General features: G+C 39.7%; 1 protein-coding gene across 6 annotated transcripts in view; it reads left to right on the forward strand.

The window, feature by feature from the left end:
- The window catches only part of PRDM6 (PR/SET domain 6), a 122,062-nt gene that overhangs the window by 54,110 nt on the left and 52,201 nt on the right, over window positions 1-15,751 (forward strand). For 4 of the 6 annotated variants that reach the window (XR_012414039.1, XR_012414038.1, XM_073994102.1 and 1 more), the window contains exon 4: window positions 12,932-13,059. The exons of the other annotated variants lie outside the window; for them this stretch is intronic. Coding sequence is in view for 2 of the 4 variants with exons in the window: in XM_073994102.1 (XP_073850203.1) it covers window positions 12,932-13,059 (128 nt within the window). In the remaining 2 variants the exon portion in view is untranslated. The remainder of the gene's footprint in view (window positions 1-12,931; window positions 13,060-15,751) is intronic. 6 annotated transcript variants of the gene reach the window in all.

Genomic DNA, 15,751 nt, shown 5'->3' on the forward strand with positions numbered 1-15,751 from the left:
CCTCCTCGAGAGTACATTAAACACCCCAAGAACTCTAACTCCTTCACAGATGTTCTCATTTCCATTTCTCCAGTCAGTACTATCCTTTTATCTGAAAGTATGGGATTTGGCAGTAGTTTTTAAAGTGTGTGTGTTTGTGTGTGTCTGGGTGTGTGTACACACCTCCTTTGAGAATCTAATACAAACTATGAACCTTCTTCCCAGAAGGTTACTCATATGCACACACACCATTTTCTTGTGGTTTCAAGGTGTTTGTAGCCCTACCTAAAACTTCCCTGTAGACCCCAATGTAAGAGATTCCATCCATTATTTCCTTTCAGCCCACAGATGCTTCCTGTGGAAAGAAGGGAATCCTACGTCCTGTCTAGAATTTAGGAAGCCTACAGGTTATAACAATGTGTAACTAGGTGCCTTCTTTTCTTTGGGGGCTGATGTGAGCCATAACCTCTACAAACCAAAGGATTGGCAAACCTTGTGTCCCAGACGTTCAGGTTGACGGGATCTCTTGGTTAGATTTCCTGGGAACCAAACCTTACGACGCAAATGCCCATCCAGAAACACAGGGCGTCTCTCTGGGAGACAGCGTGGTGTCCCAGTGCTGGCTGCACACTTGCCAGCCTCCCGCCTAGCTATGTGAAAGGAGCTTTATTAGCCAGCCCAAACCAGGCCTGTTTGGAGGCCTGGGCCACTTCCATTTTCTGAGGCTCTTGGTATATTGAAAAATGAAAAAAATGCCAAAATAGGGTTACAAAAACAGTGGTATACTTTAGATGTTTACCTTTAACAACTTAATGCTTTTAATACCAGAAACATAGAATTGTGCTATTCATAAGTTAATTACAGGATTTATAAAAATGTTAATTTATGGTTTGCTACAGGCAGTGTGGTCCAGTCATGGGACTCAATTTAGAGTTGTGCAAAGAAGGCCTCCTTCTTTCAATCCGTCAGTCTATCTCTGTGATTGTATGCATAACCTCATCTGGAAATGGCTTCAAAGGTCTAAATTTGAGGCTCTTTATGAAAGTGGGGCTGAGTGGCCCTGCTAGCATCCCCTGGAGAGGACTTGCAGAAAGCTCTTCTGAGGAGGAGCTGGGGTTGCTCTTGTCATCAGAATCCCTTGCCTTCTCCTTTGAGCCCCGCCCTCCTCATGGAGCCTGTGCTCCTGTATTAGGACTGCAGCAGCATGATGGGTAGCTTCCCCTAGAGCTCTATGAGGACTAACACAGCCATCTATGCAATGGGAAGGATCCTGGGAATGGCCATCTGCTCTCCCCCATGATGGATGACTTCAGCCCTTACTACGCATTTGCGAATTCCTTTAAACGGTCATTGCCCCCTTTCAAACTTCACTTAGGGATAAAGCTCCAAATGCAAATATTCTTTTCAAGAGTAGCTCCTTGACCCACCTTCACAACTAGGTATAAATTACAGCTACCAGGATCCTTACGAGAGGAGAACTGGGGCCTGAAGAGAAGCACTGAGGCATGAATGAGGGGTGGGGTGATTTGAGAAGGAGTCAGTGAAAGGGAAGACTAGGGATGGTAACAGTAGTCCTCAGCGTGTGACAGTTGTGGGGACTGGAATGGGAGGAGGACCAACACTTGGAGAGAGAGAGGTACATGCTAGGCCTCTCCATTGGGTGAAGTCTTTATCCTGCTGCTTTGTAGCAGCCTCAACTCTGCAGACACTTTTGGACATTTTTAAAGGAAATGTTCATTTTAGCCATTGAGGCAAGGCATACTTTTGAAAGCAACATTGTATCCCATAAAATTCTCCCAGTGCATACTCAACTCTGCCTTAGCTGTTTTGGCTCACTCACAGAGCAGAGAGACATGGCCTGGCCCTTAATGCTTAGGTACCTGGCAGGCGTCGTATCCTTTTATCTATATCCACCTGACTGTCCATCTCTTCATCCAGCTACCCATCCAAACAGCCATCCATCCAAACAACCAGCCAACTGACAGACATATTCCCAACACAAGGCACTATATGCCAAGCACCATGCTAATGCCTATGGATACCATGGCAAGCAAGACAGATTTTATCCTTGCCCTCATTGAGGTTATATCCTTGCTTGTTTAATGCTGCCTTTTAAATCCAGCATTGGCTTAAATGATTAGCATTGCCTCTCTTTAAGTCCCGATGTCCTTTTTGCAAAATTGTAATGGATTACTTTTTCCACATTTAGGAATCACATTCTATACAACAAATATCCAAAGAATGGATGGGAAAAACTACAGATTTGGTGCCAGATTAGATGTCTTATGATTTGTTTTACATGTCTCTCACCTATGGCACTGTAAATTACTTGAGGGCAGGGAGTGGGTCTTAGGTTTTTAATGCTCTGCACCAAGCACAGTGGCTGGCACATAGTAGTTGCTTACTAAATTTTTGTTGAAAGAATGCTGTCTGGGAAGTCAGAGGTCTAAATTTGAGACTCACCATTACTGTCATCACCCTCTATCCTTGGTGCCTCATCTCTTGGATCTTGATGGGGAGGAAATCTATGGCAAGTAAATGTGTTTGATCTAGGCCAGTAGTGGCTCTTACATGCTGCCTTTCTTGAGCCCCCTGAGTCTGAGGGGTGCCTTCCTCTCTTCCATTGTTGTCTGATCCAGGGCAGGACAGTGTAAACTGGGAACTGAGTGCATGCTCAGCACTGTCCCAACTTGACATAAGGAATGTCTTCTCAATTATTTAAGATCTGAAAATATGTTTTCTATCCTTGACAGACGGCCACTTTTCCCTTAATAAAGCATGTCTGACAATCACACTTTATTGGTGTGGTTAGGAAAAGAATGTCGTAGACTTAGAAAAACATAATAATTTAAAGAGTGACACATTTCAGCAAAGAAATAAAGCTGTTGCCTGCTCTGAAAAGAAGTAAAACTGTAGGAAACCATTACTTCATTGGGACAAACTTTCTGTGTCTTTAGAAAGTTCTCACTGAAAAAAAGTGGGTGAGCTCTAGGGCAGAGTGTGTGTGTGTGTCTACGCATATATAGGAGTAGTCTCTCTGATTTTTTAGAGACGTTCCCTTTACAAACATTTCCCACTTAGTACTTTGTAAGTATTTAATACAATTGCTGTCTAACATAGCAGTTTGTACCTAGGCTTTCGTTCAAGCTGCTTCTTGGAAATCATATTTTTCAATAGCTACTAGGCTGAGGTGTAGTCAGTAACTGAGGTATAGTCAGGTTTCAGCAAGATCTATTCGGTATTGTACCTACTAGACCACATAAACCAAAATTTCCACTACAATAAAGAGTTAAATAGTACTCCATAGGATATGTTGCACGAGCTATATGGAGATTTCAGGTGTGCATCGCAGTGTGAGCATTAACTTGAATGTGTCATTTTATACTTCTCTAGTGCAGAACTATTTGGTATACTATTGTATGTAATGTGCAAATCCCATCAGTTCACACTACTATTATTTGTAGGATTATTTTAACAAAATAACAGTTCCATTTCCTGTTTGATATAAAACTAAGGCTTTATTTTTAAAAGTGGAGGAAGATGTTAATACAAATTTCTCTGTGGTTTATTTTCCAAAATTGATACTTTCTAACATACAGCATGTTGTTGTTGTTATTGTTGTTTCCAAAATCCATCTTTCACTGACACGAGAAAGGATGCTGAGTAGCTGTTCACATTTGCTAGCCACGGTCTAAGATTATTTGCAAGGCAGGATTCTCTGATGCCAAGGACTGAGGTCTAGTTTAGTGATCCCCTTCCATCTCAGCAAAAGTGTATATGAGAAAGAAGAGAGAGAAAAGCCAGAATAGGAGGGAAGCTGAAAACTGTGGTGCTTTACTCATTTATCTCAGGATATGGAGACAAACGTGGTAATAATGAAAGCTGCCCTTTGTTTACAATACACAGAGTTTGTGGCAGCAATCTTTATAAGCCCCCAAATGGCACTTAATAAATAAAAGAAGATACAGGTTTTCTTGATTAGTTAGATATAAATGTTTACTCAAGCTTTCATGAGAGTTTTCTTTATTTTCACAGAGCTCTCTCTGCTCAAATGAACGCATGAATGAATGTCTATTTTTTAATGTGAACTCAGTATATACAAAATAAGTTTTCGCAGGATCCAAATTCATTTCATTTGTAAATATATTTAATAGATGTCAAGAATTATTCTTGACTGCTTTAATTAAAGATAGATTTTTAAAGACTGGATTTAGCAATTTTTAAATGGGTAGATTGTGTCAAAGAATTTTGCAGTCTGTGAAATACATTAACACTGATACTAAAAAGAGAGAGAAAAAAACAAATGAAAAAGAAACTGCTCCATGCAAATATTTCCAAGGTTGTTCTTAGCAATGTAGGGTTACTATTTTTTTCCTTTTTGGTGTTAATGTTATGTGGACACTGGAGACAGTTGTGCAGTGTGGATATTATTGCTGCAACAGAGAAAAGGGAAAAAGATAGGTTTGCAGCAGAGCCTGTGGATGGCACCAAGCCAGTGCCCTGAAAAATGGCAAACATGTCACAGCTAACAGCTGGATGCAGAAATATTTCTCTTTAATTTGGATGGATAAAATTTTTTTCACAGCAGGGCACTCTCAAAAGAGTACAACATCAAAGAGGGCGGGTCTCACCAGTCAGACATCAGCTGGCTCCAGGATGGAGCAAAATGAATGAACTGTCAGGACTTTTCCAGCATATATGCTTTTGCCAAGTGAAAAGTTAAAGGTTCAGTGGCTTGTTCAGATCACAGACAAAATCCTGATAATGGAAGCCTGATTCCCTAAAGTCTTCCTCTGATCAACAGACAGAGGATGCCTGAAGAAGACTCCAGATTGATGGATGGCAGGCTTCATATCGACGGCTGCCGCCGTCTTCAGAGATAAGTGGAATTCACCAAATGCTCAACAGTTCTCAGGAGTGCCTGAGTCTCCGTGTCATAATCCTCAGAGTCACCGACTCTCCTCTGCTAACTTGACACTTAGCAGCAGCTGACCCACAGTGTGACCAAAATACCCATTTCCATTTCTTCACATGGTCAGCTCTCTGATGAAGGCTTTGCAAACACCACCACGGGTGTTTTACAGTTTATTGACACTTTTCAACTGTTTTTCTGATTACCATATTTCAGTCTTGACTTATATGTTAGTATTATGTGCAAACTCAACATAAACCTCTAATGATTTTCTAATATTTCTGGAGCTTGATGAATGTGAATTGACAAAGTACAGTATATAGCTTTAAATCAGCATTACTGAAAATACAGCAACGGTGTATATAACCATTACTCACTTATTTTATGGGGCATTTATTACTTGACCTTTGAAGCCACATTTTAGAATCTTGGCATTTGAGACATTCCAAAATATTCCAAACCAAAGTGAGAGGAAAGGATTTCCTTATTAGAAACAACAATAAAATAAGTTAATTATAATGGGCGGAGGAGGGAGAAACTATTAAAATGAAAAAATGTATAATATTATATATTTGAGAAAAAAATTGAAAAGCTGAACACACATAATATGGGCACACTAGTCGGTGTTTACTTTAATGAGGAAACTTTATTGTAAATATGCATATTCACAGTCTTATGCATTGTCTTTTTTTTTTTTTAAATGTTCCTAGTCATTATGACACATTGCGATAAGCAGAATTGGGGATTTGCATCTTTATCCATTGCATGGTTGCTGGTTGTTTACATTTTAATAACAGATTAAGTAATTCTCACTAAATTGACATTTGTTCTAAAAATAGAAATTTGTTTGATAAAGACATTATTAATCATTATGAATGTTTTTATGACCCTCATTTGGAGAATTTCAGTTAGTTTTAAAGGAAGAGCTCTACATTTCTCTCTGATAGGGCAAATAGGATGTGATGAAAAAAGCAATAACATGGTGGCCTATGATTCACATTTCCCAACTATATAACTGCGATTCACATTTCCCAACTATATAACTGCGAGCAAATAATTTCATCTTTCTCAGCCCAAGGCTTATTCCCTGTGAAGCAGAATAATATTCTCAGCTTCCCTTGTAGGTCAGTTATACAGATAAATAAACCTGTAAAAGTATTTTATAAACTCAAATGCCACATGAATATGCATGACTTGGTCATTAACTGATGTTCTTTCCTTGTGTGAAGGTGGAGGCAGATGCTTTCACTTGTTTTGAAAGTTTTATTTTGTGATCTTTCTTCTCAAGCCTTGATTTAGCTTGATTTGAAAGTTTAAAACCAGAAAGGTTAGCAGGCCACACTGTTATGGTATTTGCTGTTTTCCTCTCTAGACTGGGGAGCAGTGCTGGATCTCTGTGGATCTGAGGCTCCAGGCTAAAATCCACCAATGTCCCCTGCTCTGCATCCAGGTACGTGTGACTGCACAGACAGCTCACCTACCTTGAACATATTGAGTGTTCATGCAGAAATATGGCATTGTAAGTTGGGGCTCCCTCTGGTCAAAAATGTCAGTGACTTCAGAGGTCAAGCAATCTTACATAGTATGTGATATTCAGTGAGAGATATTGGGATATTGGGGTTCTGAAGCCACAGCTAATTAAAACATTTGTAATAAATACTTGTTAATTTCAAGCATGCTCCAGAAATGTTTTCAAAGGTATAGTGGGTGCCTGTGTCTTTTACATGACAAGGGACACTGCAATAAACTAAAAACTGATTAACTTTAGGAAAGTGTAGAGTTGAAGAAATGCTTCCTTCCCGTTTTCTGGACAGTATTACATTCATATACCATTTCTTATTTTGACATAGTTTGCTTTACTTTAAAAATAGATTATCTGGGGGATAAAATATAAACTGTTAATACATCAGCTGTTTTACTCCTATATTCCCTTGACGTCATTCCAAATCTTTTTCTTCTTTCTCCTTTCTTTTTCAACAAAAGTTGATTTCCTGGTGTGTACTAAACCCTGTGTAAGGTACCTGTCAGTAAATTAAAAAATGATTAAAATATATTCCTGCCCTCAATGAGTTTATGCTCTGATAACCTTAGAAATAGTTTACTTGCATATGCTGCACATAATATATTGTGACCAGTGTCCGTGAGCAAGTTAGTAGATTATGTCTAGGCTGACTTTTCTCATCTAATAATAGTGTTGGTCTAAGGCTGGCTATGTTCTTTGAGCTCTTACTAGATGTCCAGCATTGTTTTAAGTCCTTTACATATACTCATTGATTTGGTTTTTATATCAGCTCTTCGAGATAGGGATTATTATTAGCACCATTTTTTTTCTCAGAAAAAGAAAGTCTCAGCTTCCTTAAGAGGTTAAATAACTGACCAAAATCACATCACCACAATTGTAACTCACATGCATTGAAACTGACACCCACATGCATGCTCTTAACCTCTGTACTCTACACCCTACAGTCACCCATAACCATAGTGGTTTATATTGTGTGTTTTGACTGAGAATACTTCAGAAGGTCTCCTTTAACAACCACTGTTCACCTTTTAAAAATCTTTTATTTAGCAATAAAAGTGTTCTGGTTACTAATTTTTTATAGTCAAAACAGCCAAGAATCATTCTTTTGAGTAAATGGTTGTAGAGTTAACTTATGGAATACAAAATATTGGGCCTCTACCTCCTGACACACAGAGGAATTGTGTAGTAAAACACATTTATCTTTGTTGGCAAACAGCATGCTTTCTTAAATTTCTAATACACTTGACAATTGGAACCCCAATTTTCTGAATTTTACAGAAAGATGGGGCTGTGTAAAGGCACTGTGTAAATAGGTAGAGGAGATCTGAGAAACTATGTCTTTTTATCTGCTCTTCCTTGGATCCTCCATGAGCTGAGAAAGGATTTTAAACAGCGCTGGGCTCACAGATCTAAACTGGAAATCTCCAACGACCTCTTCTGGGCCCTTTCTGTGGTAATCGTTTATTCCATTTTAAATCATCATATGAAATTCACCTTTGTATTTCATAGAGTTGAAAGAGATTGGTTTAAAAAAGAATGTAGTATTTTTTAATCCTAGTTGTTAGTACTTAGAATCAAGGTTTAATTGCATTTAGTGGTAATTTCTTCTTAAGCTTTGAGTAAAATCCAAGATCCTTAAGAAGGTATAGAATTATTGTGAGAATTCAGTTCACTTCGGCATGCATTGGGTTCCTCTTATGTGCTGGGCCCTGTGTTAGATGTGTGGGCATAAAATATGCTTCCTCACCTCAGCTGCTTGGCGAAAATTGAAGGAGGCTGGCACTTCAACACACAACCAAATGCTGATGTCTGGAGCCTTGGCACAGGGATATGCCAGGGTTGGGAACATGGGAGAAGGCATCTGAAATGTCTCCTCACTCCCTGAAAACTGACTAATCCCATTTATATGAAACCTTCAGATCCCCCTTGCCCCTCCCCATGCTGAAATTCAGGGACCTGGGTTTGGGGAGGAACAGATTCATGATTAAGTTGTAATTCAAGTTCGTTTTGTCTGAGGTCATTGGCTCTCTTCAAGATATTTACAGGACTGAATGAGGTGAGGAAGGCCTCAGCACACTCCCAGATGGGGTGGCAGAGAAGTGGAGAGCAGGTGAGAAGGCCTAGAGATGAGGTCTGGTTCTGTCATGGACTAGTCGCCTCACTTTGCTTAGACTACTAACTTTTGCAGACACCATTTCCTTCTGTATAAATGGATGGGGTTGGAGCAGATGGTATCTGAGGTCCCTTCCAAATCTGATTTTCCTGGGCTCTAAATTTAGCCACAGTGCTCGACATTCTAGCAGAAGAGTTGGTGACTGAGCTTCATGGAGGCCTTATCTACTGGAGGAAATGTGCTGCCTGTACTTTTTCACACAGCGTCCCCCAGCTTACCTTGGGCCCTTAGAGGTGTCCTGGGAACTGTCTCAGAGAGTCATGGTGGGGTTAGTTGTGTTGGTGAGGTGCTCCCATCAACTCCTCATTTTTTAACCAGGGCAACTTTCATCTGTTTTTATACTGGAATTACATTTAAGACTTCCTTGAATTAAAGGGGATCCTTCACTTGAAACGATCTTTGAAATCCTGTCCTGGTAAAAATGAAGGGAAATTAAAAACAAAAACAAAACAAAACAAAACAAAACTCTGCACTCCCCTTCACTGGAAAACTGCGGGACAGAAAGCTTGGATCTTGGGTCAGATGATGGCATCTGGGAAGCACAGGAGTGATGAACGTTTGCAGTGTCTCTAGGCTGTCACTTCAGACAGTTTTCTTTGAAAGTGCTCCCAGCTGTAATGGACTGATTTTCAGTGGTGCCAGGAATTCCCTTACTGTTGGGCTTACAAATGTAAATGTCTAATGAGGCCAAGCAGGTAAGTGAATTAGTGAAGTAAGTAGCATGTAAGACAGTAAGGAGTGGTAGGGACTGCAGAACTGGAAAAGCTCAAGCCCAGTCTAAAGGGAGCCACCTTTTCTTATCTTAAGTGGATCACTGCCACCAGTGATCATTTGCCAGAAATTGAGGACCCATCTTTTGACTTTTCAGAAGTTAGAAATCTCAATTAGATAAAATTAAAAAAATTTTTAAACATTGTGCAGGAAAAACACGGTTGGTCTGTTGTTTGAATTTAGCCTGAGAGCCACTAGTTTGCAAATTCTGCTTTGGAGAAACACTTTGCTCAGAGTCACCAATACACACAATTCCTATCATTTGGAAGATGGTATTATGCTTATGTTAAAACGAGCTTAGATCAGTCACTGGCTTCCACCATTTCTATGATTATTGTTGTTGTCATAGGCTGGCAGCCTTGGTAAATGACAAAGCAGTGGACAAGCCACTCACAGCCAGTTGTTGTAACGCGCAACCCTGGTGCATATTTTACTCCTGTTACTCTCATTTAAAGCTAGATTTTGTGCAAGGAAAATAAAAGCATGGGAGAGAGTGGCACTTCCTAATATCCAGGATCACGATACAACTCCTTTCTTGTGGTAGCTTTCAGTTAATGCTATGCATGATTTGTAATGAGTAAGAAATTGTGTGATCATTATCTCAACCATATGTGTGATGTCCCAATAAATAGAATTAGATTCAATACTATTAAAATCCCCTTAAAAAGGTAAGAAAGAGGTCTCCCTTTTTCTTATATTTCCACTCCTATTGATAAAAGAGAAAGAACAGACCAAAAGCAATGGTTTGAAAATAGCAGCAACAATAATCAGAGAAGAAATCAGAGGCTGATAATACAGTGATATGTATTACAAATATTTTCCCAAGAGAATAACAGATAGTTTTTAACATTAGGTAACATAGCTTCTCTGTTTTAATAATGCATGCAAAAACTGAACTACAAAAAAAAGGGGGCTAGGTTTTCTTTTCATTTATTTTTCTCTCTGGTGTTTTTTGAAATCAGTTAAGAGGCTCTTGCTATACTTTAGGTGAGGAAAAAAATCTCATTTGGACTAAAATGGTGAACAGTGGAGAGAATGACATAAATGCACTCGAAAAGTATATAGAAGGCAAATTCAACTGAATTTGATGATGGCTAGGCTCTGGGGGCTGAGAAAGAAAGCAGTATCAAGGTTGAATGAGTTTGTTCAACTCTGGGTATGTAGTTATGGGAGTTAAGTAGGTGCATGGGATTTGCATCACAGTTTCATGTGAAATATTATAATATTAGTATTAGCTAAAGCCAGGAAAGCCAAACCTCATGCCATGTGCTACATTGTGTGATACTCAGGAAAAGCCTGACAAATAGCCTTTTACTTTTCCTCAAGGCAAGTAGCAGTTTATATCAGGCAGGCAAAAATTGTAGGTTTTATTGTAGTCACAATATACTTAGTTAAGATTATTGCTGAAACAAGAGTGTAGGGGGAAACACTTTTCATACCAATTTTAAGGGTGGACTGGTTAGTGGCTAGTGATCAAATGAGCCAACAGTTAAGACAGTCCCCACTAGTTAGAAATGTTAGGGGATTTTACTTGCTGTTGAAGATAGTGGCTTGATGCACAAAGGAGGATTGTTGTGTGCAGTTCTCAAAATGCTTCATAATAATTTTTACCAGCAGTCCCTATGGAAGGTTTATTTTTGGGGGAAGGGAAGGCAGGGGACTGGGTCATCAACATTTCTTACTCCATTAAAGATTAACAGTGGCATTAAGGGAACCAAATGGCTTTGGTCAATGTTGCAATTTTGAAGAAACTGGTTAAGATTCAAAATTTCAACTCTGAGGCTGTCAACAAGTTTCAGAGTTGCAATTTTGAATCTTAATCAGTTTCTTAAAACAAAACAAACAAAAAACCCCACAACAACAAAAACAGAAACAACTACAGTATAATCAATCCTAAATATGTTGTCTATCATTTGATTGCTCATGTAGCAGATGTAGCCACCCCATGAAATGTTTCCATTCTTTGCCATTATCCAAAACCTAGAAATTTAAAGAAGTCATTAGTCTTAAATAAATATCCAAGAATCTCTTCACTCTTCTCAAGCTAAATTGATTATCAGCTGTGATCACTCTGATGCGTTTACCTAGTCATAACTTCTCAATTGTTTTTAACAGATTAATGTTTGTCTTTCATTGTGGGGTTAGTGGAAAGGTTGGAGTTGGAGAGGAATGAGTTTGAGAAAAGCAAAAATAAATTAAAATAAAATAAAATGAAATAAAATAAAATAAAATAAAAAAACTTAGCTGTTTTTAAATGACTGGTGATAGTAAAAAGAAACTGTCATCACTAAGCCCGTTTGCACCCCCCTCCCCCAGAATAGAAATGCTGAGCTAAACTATGAATGACCATACTAATTTTGGAGCCTAAATATAACCAGTGAGACTCTCTCTAACGCTTATTCGCCATGCTTATTTGAAAAGGAAAAATGGAAGGGCTGACTAGCAAGAGTGAGAGATACGATTTGTCAGGATGCTCTGGGGAAGTAGCTACCAGAAGAAGGATCCCACTGCTGATTTTATCTGAAATGGTGCAGTGTATGATGGTCCTTCTGAGAACCATACCCTTAGGAAACTCTTTTAACTGTCCCTGCTTCCTGGATGGCCCCAGGACTGGCAGTGACTTTCTAGAATTGCTGTGGATACATGACCTCCTCATCTCCCACTCCTCTAGATACCACGTCCCCCTAAGTGCCCTGGATCTGAAGTCGTTTCTGAAAAGGCAAGCTGTTGCCTCTGCTGTCAGCACTGACTCTGTGTTTGCTTGGCTCCCTAGTTGCTTTCACGAGACTTTTTGTCCCATGCTTACTGAGTGGTTCGAAGCGGATTTCATTTTCTCAAATGCTATCTTGAAAGGAAATCTGTTTGAATTGATGTGAGGCAATAACAATTAGACAACTCAGTTAAGAAATGTAGGATCCATAGGAAACAGCTATTTTTTTCTTTCCCTTTTTGAGGATCTCTCTCTATTTTTTAAATGACTCCTCTCCTAATAGTTTCAGATCCTGAAAACTTTGTCCTGAAAAACATCTTCTTTGAGGTGAGAGTTCATTTGTTTCATCCACATCAGAGTCTGTTTTGCCAGTTCTTTCCGGCTCCATAACTCTCCAACTGTCTTCTGCTAGGTGTCACCCAGTCTGTTGAATGGACAGTTACTGCCTCCCAAATGCCTCTGGGCAGTTGTGTGTTTGAGCCTGGGGGGCTCGAATGTGGATGTTCCGACAATGTCAATGTGGCCTCTCCTTTCAGCTTGCTTTGTTTATCCAGCAGCTCATTACTTAAGACTAGCCTGTCAAAATCAGTCAAATATTCTTTGGGAAATATGGTCACATCCGTGAGATACCACAAATATGTTTAATACAGAGAAGATTGGCTTGATAAGAAAAACATGATCGACTTGCATCACCAAAACATATTTTCCTGTTATTCCGGTTGAGTGTCCACAAGCATCAATAAGCACTAGCAAACCTAAGGGCAATAAATTTCTGCAGCTGACACATAAAGACACCAAGGGAAGCAGGGAAAATGATTGCTGATGATTCGTTCTAACTACTTGACCTTCTGACCTCTTCTCCAGATATATGACCAGGATGGGACACTACAGCACTTTATTGATGGTGGGGAACCTAGTAAGTCGAGCTGGATGAGGTATATCCGATGTGCAAGGCACTGCGGAGAACAGAATCTAACAGTAGTTCAGTACAGGTAAAGTATATCTTGATTTACCACCTACAGAGCTGAAGCCGTTTGGCTTGCATATACAAATTCAGGCTTGCCACTGATGGGTAAAAAAAAAAAAACAATCCTGCAGAACTCTGGAAGGACTGGCAGACTTTTTTTTTTTTTTTTTTTTGCTTGATTTCTGAAACCTCCTTAGTTCCTATGACAGTAAGAGCATTCGTGAACACTTAGGATTAAAAGTGCTAGTAGATGGCCTCCTTCACTCCGTGCACATGGTGAAGTTACTCCCACATCATTAGAACTTCCAGAATGGTCTGAATTAGCCCAGCAAACGCACTGACTTGGGGTGCTTTTCCCAAGCAGATGTATTCACACAGATAAGTAGATGGTCAGAGATTCAGCCTCAGGTCTCTTGCTTTCAGTCTCCTTCATGCCGTCTCCTTTGAGGAATAGCTTTGTTTGCACAACAGCATGGGAAACCAAGAACTCTCTACCTTCCCACCGATACCTTTCCAAAACCGTTAGACTTAGTGGCAGTGACAGAGCCAGGGTAACTCTCCTGCTCCCTCTAAAGGTGGCAGTGGGTTTGGCCCTTTGATGATTCAGGATTCCTTTCAGTTCATGAGGCAGTTCCCAGGCATAGAGAAGCCCCTGGTTTCCTGAAAGGTGTGGGCAAAACTCAGAGGATAACAAAGGCAGGGTGGAGCCATCCCCATTTCCCGTAGGGGATCCACACAGGGAGGCCTCTGGGGAGCTGAGAAGCAGGGTGGATTCTCCGGACGCTCAGTCAGTTCTTCCCAGTGCACCTGCTGGTGAAGCATTTCCATTTAGTGCTAGGGAAGGCTGGAGTGGAGACGAGAGGGCAAAAACGAATCAAATAGGAAAAAAGCCCCACCACTAAGCCTTCTTTTCTCAAAATCCCTCGAAAACGTGTGCCATATAAATATATGACCTCAGTTATAAACAGCCGTGTTCCCTTTAGAATCAGAAGCAACTGTTTAGCTTTATTAGGCACCACAGACACATCAAAGCAGAGGGCTCTGTGCTCAGCAACTTGGAGTCCTGCCTATGGCTATTTATTTTCCTTTCCTTCTTTTTTTTTTTCTTTTTAAATGAAGCTTAAGTTTTTCTTTTTAACTTTCTTCCCCTTGTTGGTTAAAGGCTGCACAAATTTGGCTTGCTCTCTGAGGTCTTCAATTAAAAAAAATTTGGGCAGTGTGTGACTCACCGCCTTGGTTTTCAGTGCAGTTTTATTTCATTAAATAACGGTTTAAATGAAGTAGCACAAGACAGTATTTCATTACACTGCTGTATATGGACTTTGTTCACCTTTATTACAGCTGCATTTCTGTTGTGAGGTTTTATATAAAACTCTGAGCTAGAAAATTAGTGAAGATTGTGCTTGTCCATTTAGTAAGATAGTTTGGTTCTGTAATGGGTACCCAAGGAGCTATTGAGGCAAATTCTGAATTTGGGAAAACAAGAACCCCCTAAGAGGAAGCTGGGCATGGGTAAGTCATTGCCTATCTGTCAATATTAAGTGGGTTTTTTACAACTCCCCCTTTCATGATGGTGCTTACACTATGAGCTCTCTCTACTGATCTGTTTTCGATTACTTCAGATCTTTACAAAATGAACTACAAAAACACAATTTTAAAAACTGGCATTCATCACCGGTGACCACGTCCAAGAGTAAGAAAATAGAAAAGTTGGACCCTGAAGAGCCAGTCTAATTTTTATTGTACATGAATGTCCGCTTCACAAAAAGTCAGCTGGTTTAAATTCATTCTGTTATGATTTGTAATATCTAAATGGAATTTTCTTCAAAGCGCCCTTGATTGATTGACCCTTAGCTGAACGTTTTGTTTTTATTTTGAGGCTGACAATAATGTTTGTTGGCATGTGTTCCACTTCAACTGCGTTGGGACGCCATGAAGCTATCTTTATGAGTCATCCAACCACAATACTAAATACATGTCAGCAAAGGAAATATTATCTGAAAAGGGAAAAATCCCTTTGATGTGCTTCAACATGCAGAGATTTCTGCGAGTTTTGGAAGCTCTGCCCGCTTGTAAGGAATGGTGTATGCTTACACATTTTTTTCCCCCTTTCGGCCTATTCGGTGCCTCAGAAGACCACCCATTGCTTGAAAACAGTTCTGCTCTTTCAGCAGCAAAGTGTGTCATTTGGTTTTAGCACATTCATTTGCCGGGCGCAGTGTTTATATTAAGGGAAGCCAAACCGAGAGATGAAATGTTGCAAGGGTGAAGTACAAAGTAGACTCAATTTTTCTCAAGTTAGGAGATGCCAGTGATTTATAGCTCAGCTCCAATTTTGATTTTTTTATGTAGCAGTGGAAAGAATTAATAAAATGCACAGCTCTTGGAGATGCAGAGGGAGGAAGGGTAGCAAGAGCTAGGCAACTGGCTGGAGTTTTTGTCAGATATTCATAGAATGTTGGGAAAAACATTCTGCTTAGCTAGCAGTGCCCTCGTGAGACAGAATGGCAGCAAGTAAGGAAAATAACAAGATAAATGAAATTTTTGCAGCTGCAAGTAAAATATTGAGAATCTGCACTTTTTTATTGATCTTTATGATCCTATTGCCAAGAGCCACTTTGTGGTGACAAAATATGTTGACAAGTGCATATCTCACTGCCATGAAAAATGTGGAGAAGCATTCGCCTTATGTCTCCAGTGTTATACAAGGAACAAAT

Source organism: Macaca fascicularis, chromosome 6 (assembly GCF_037993035.2).
Source record: "Macaca fascicularis isolate 582-1 chromosome 6, T2T-MFA8v1.1".
Lineage (NCBI taxonomy): Eukaryota > Metazoa > Chordata > Mammalia > Primates > Cercopithecidae > Macaca > Macaca fascicularis.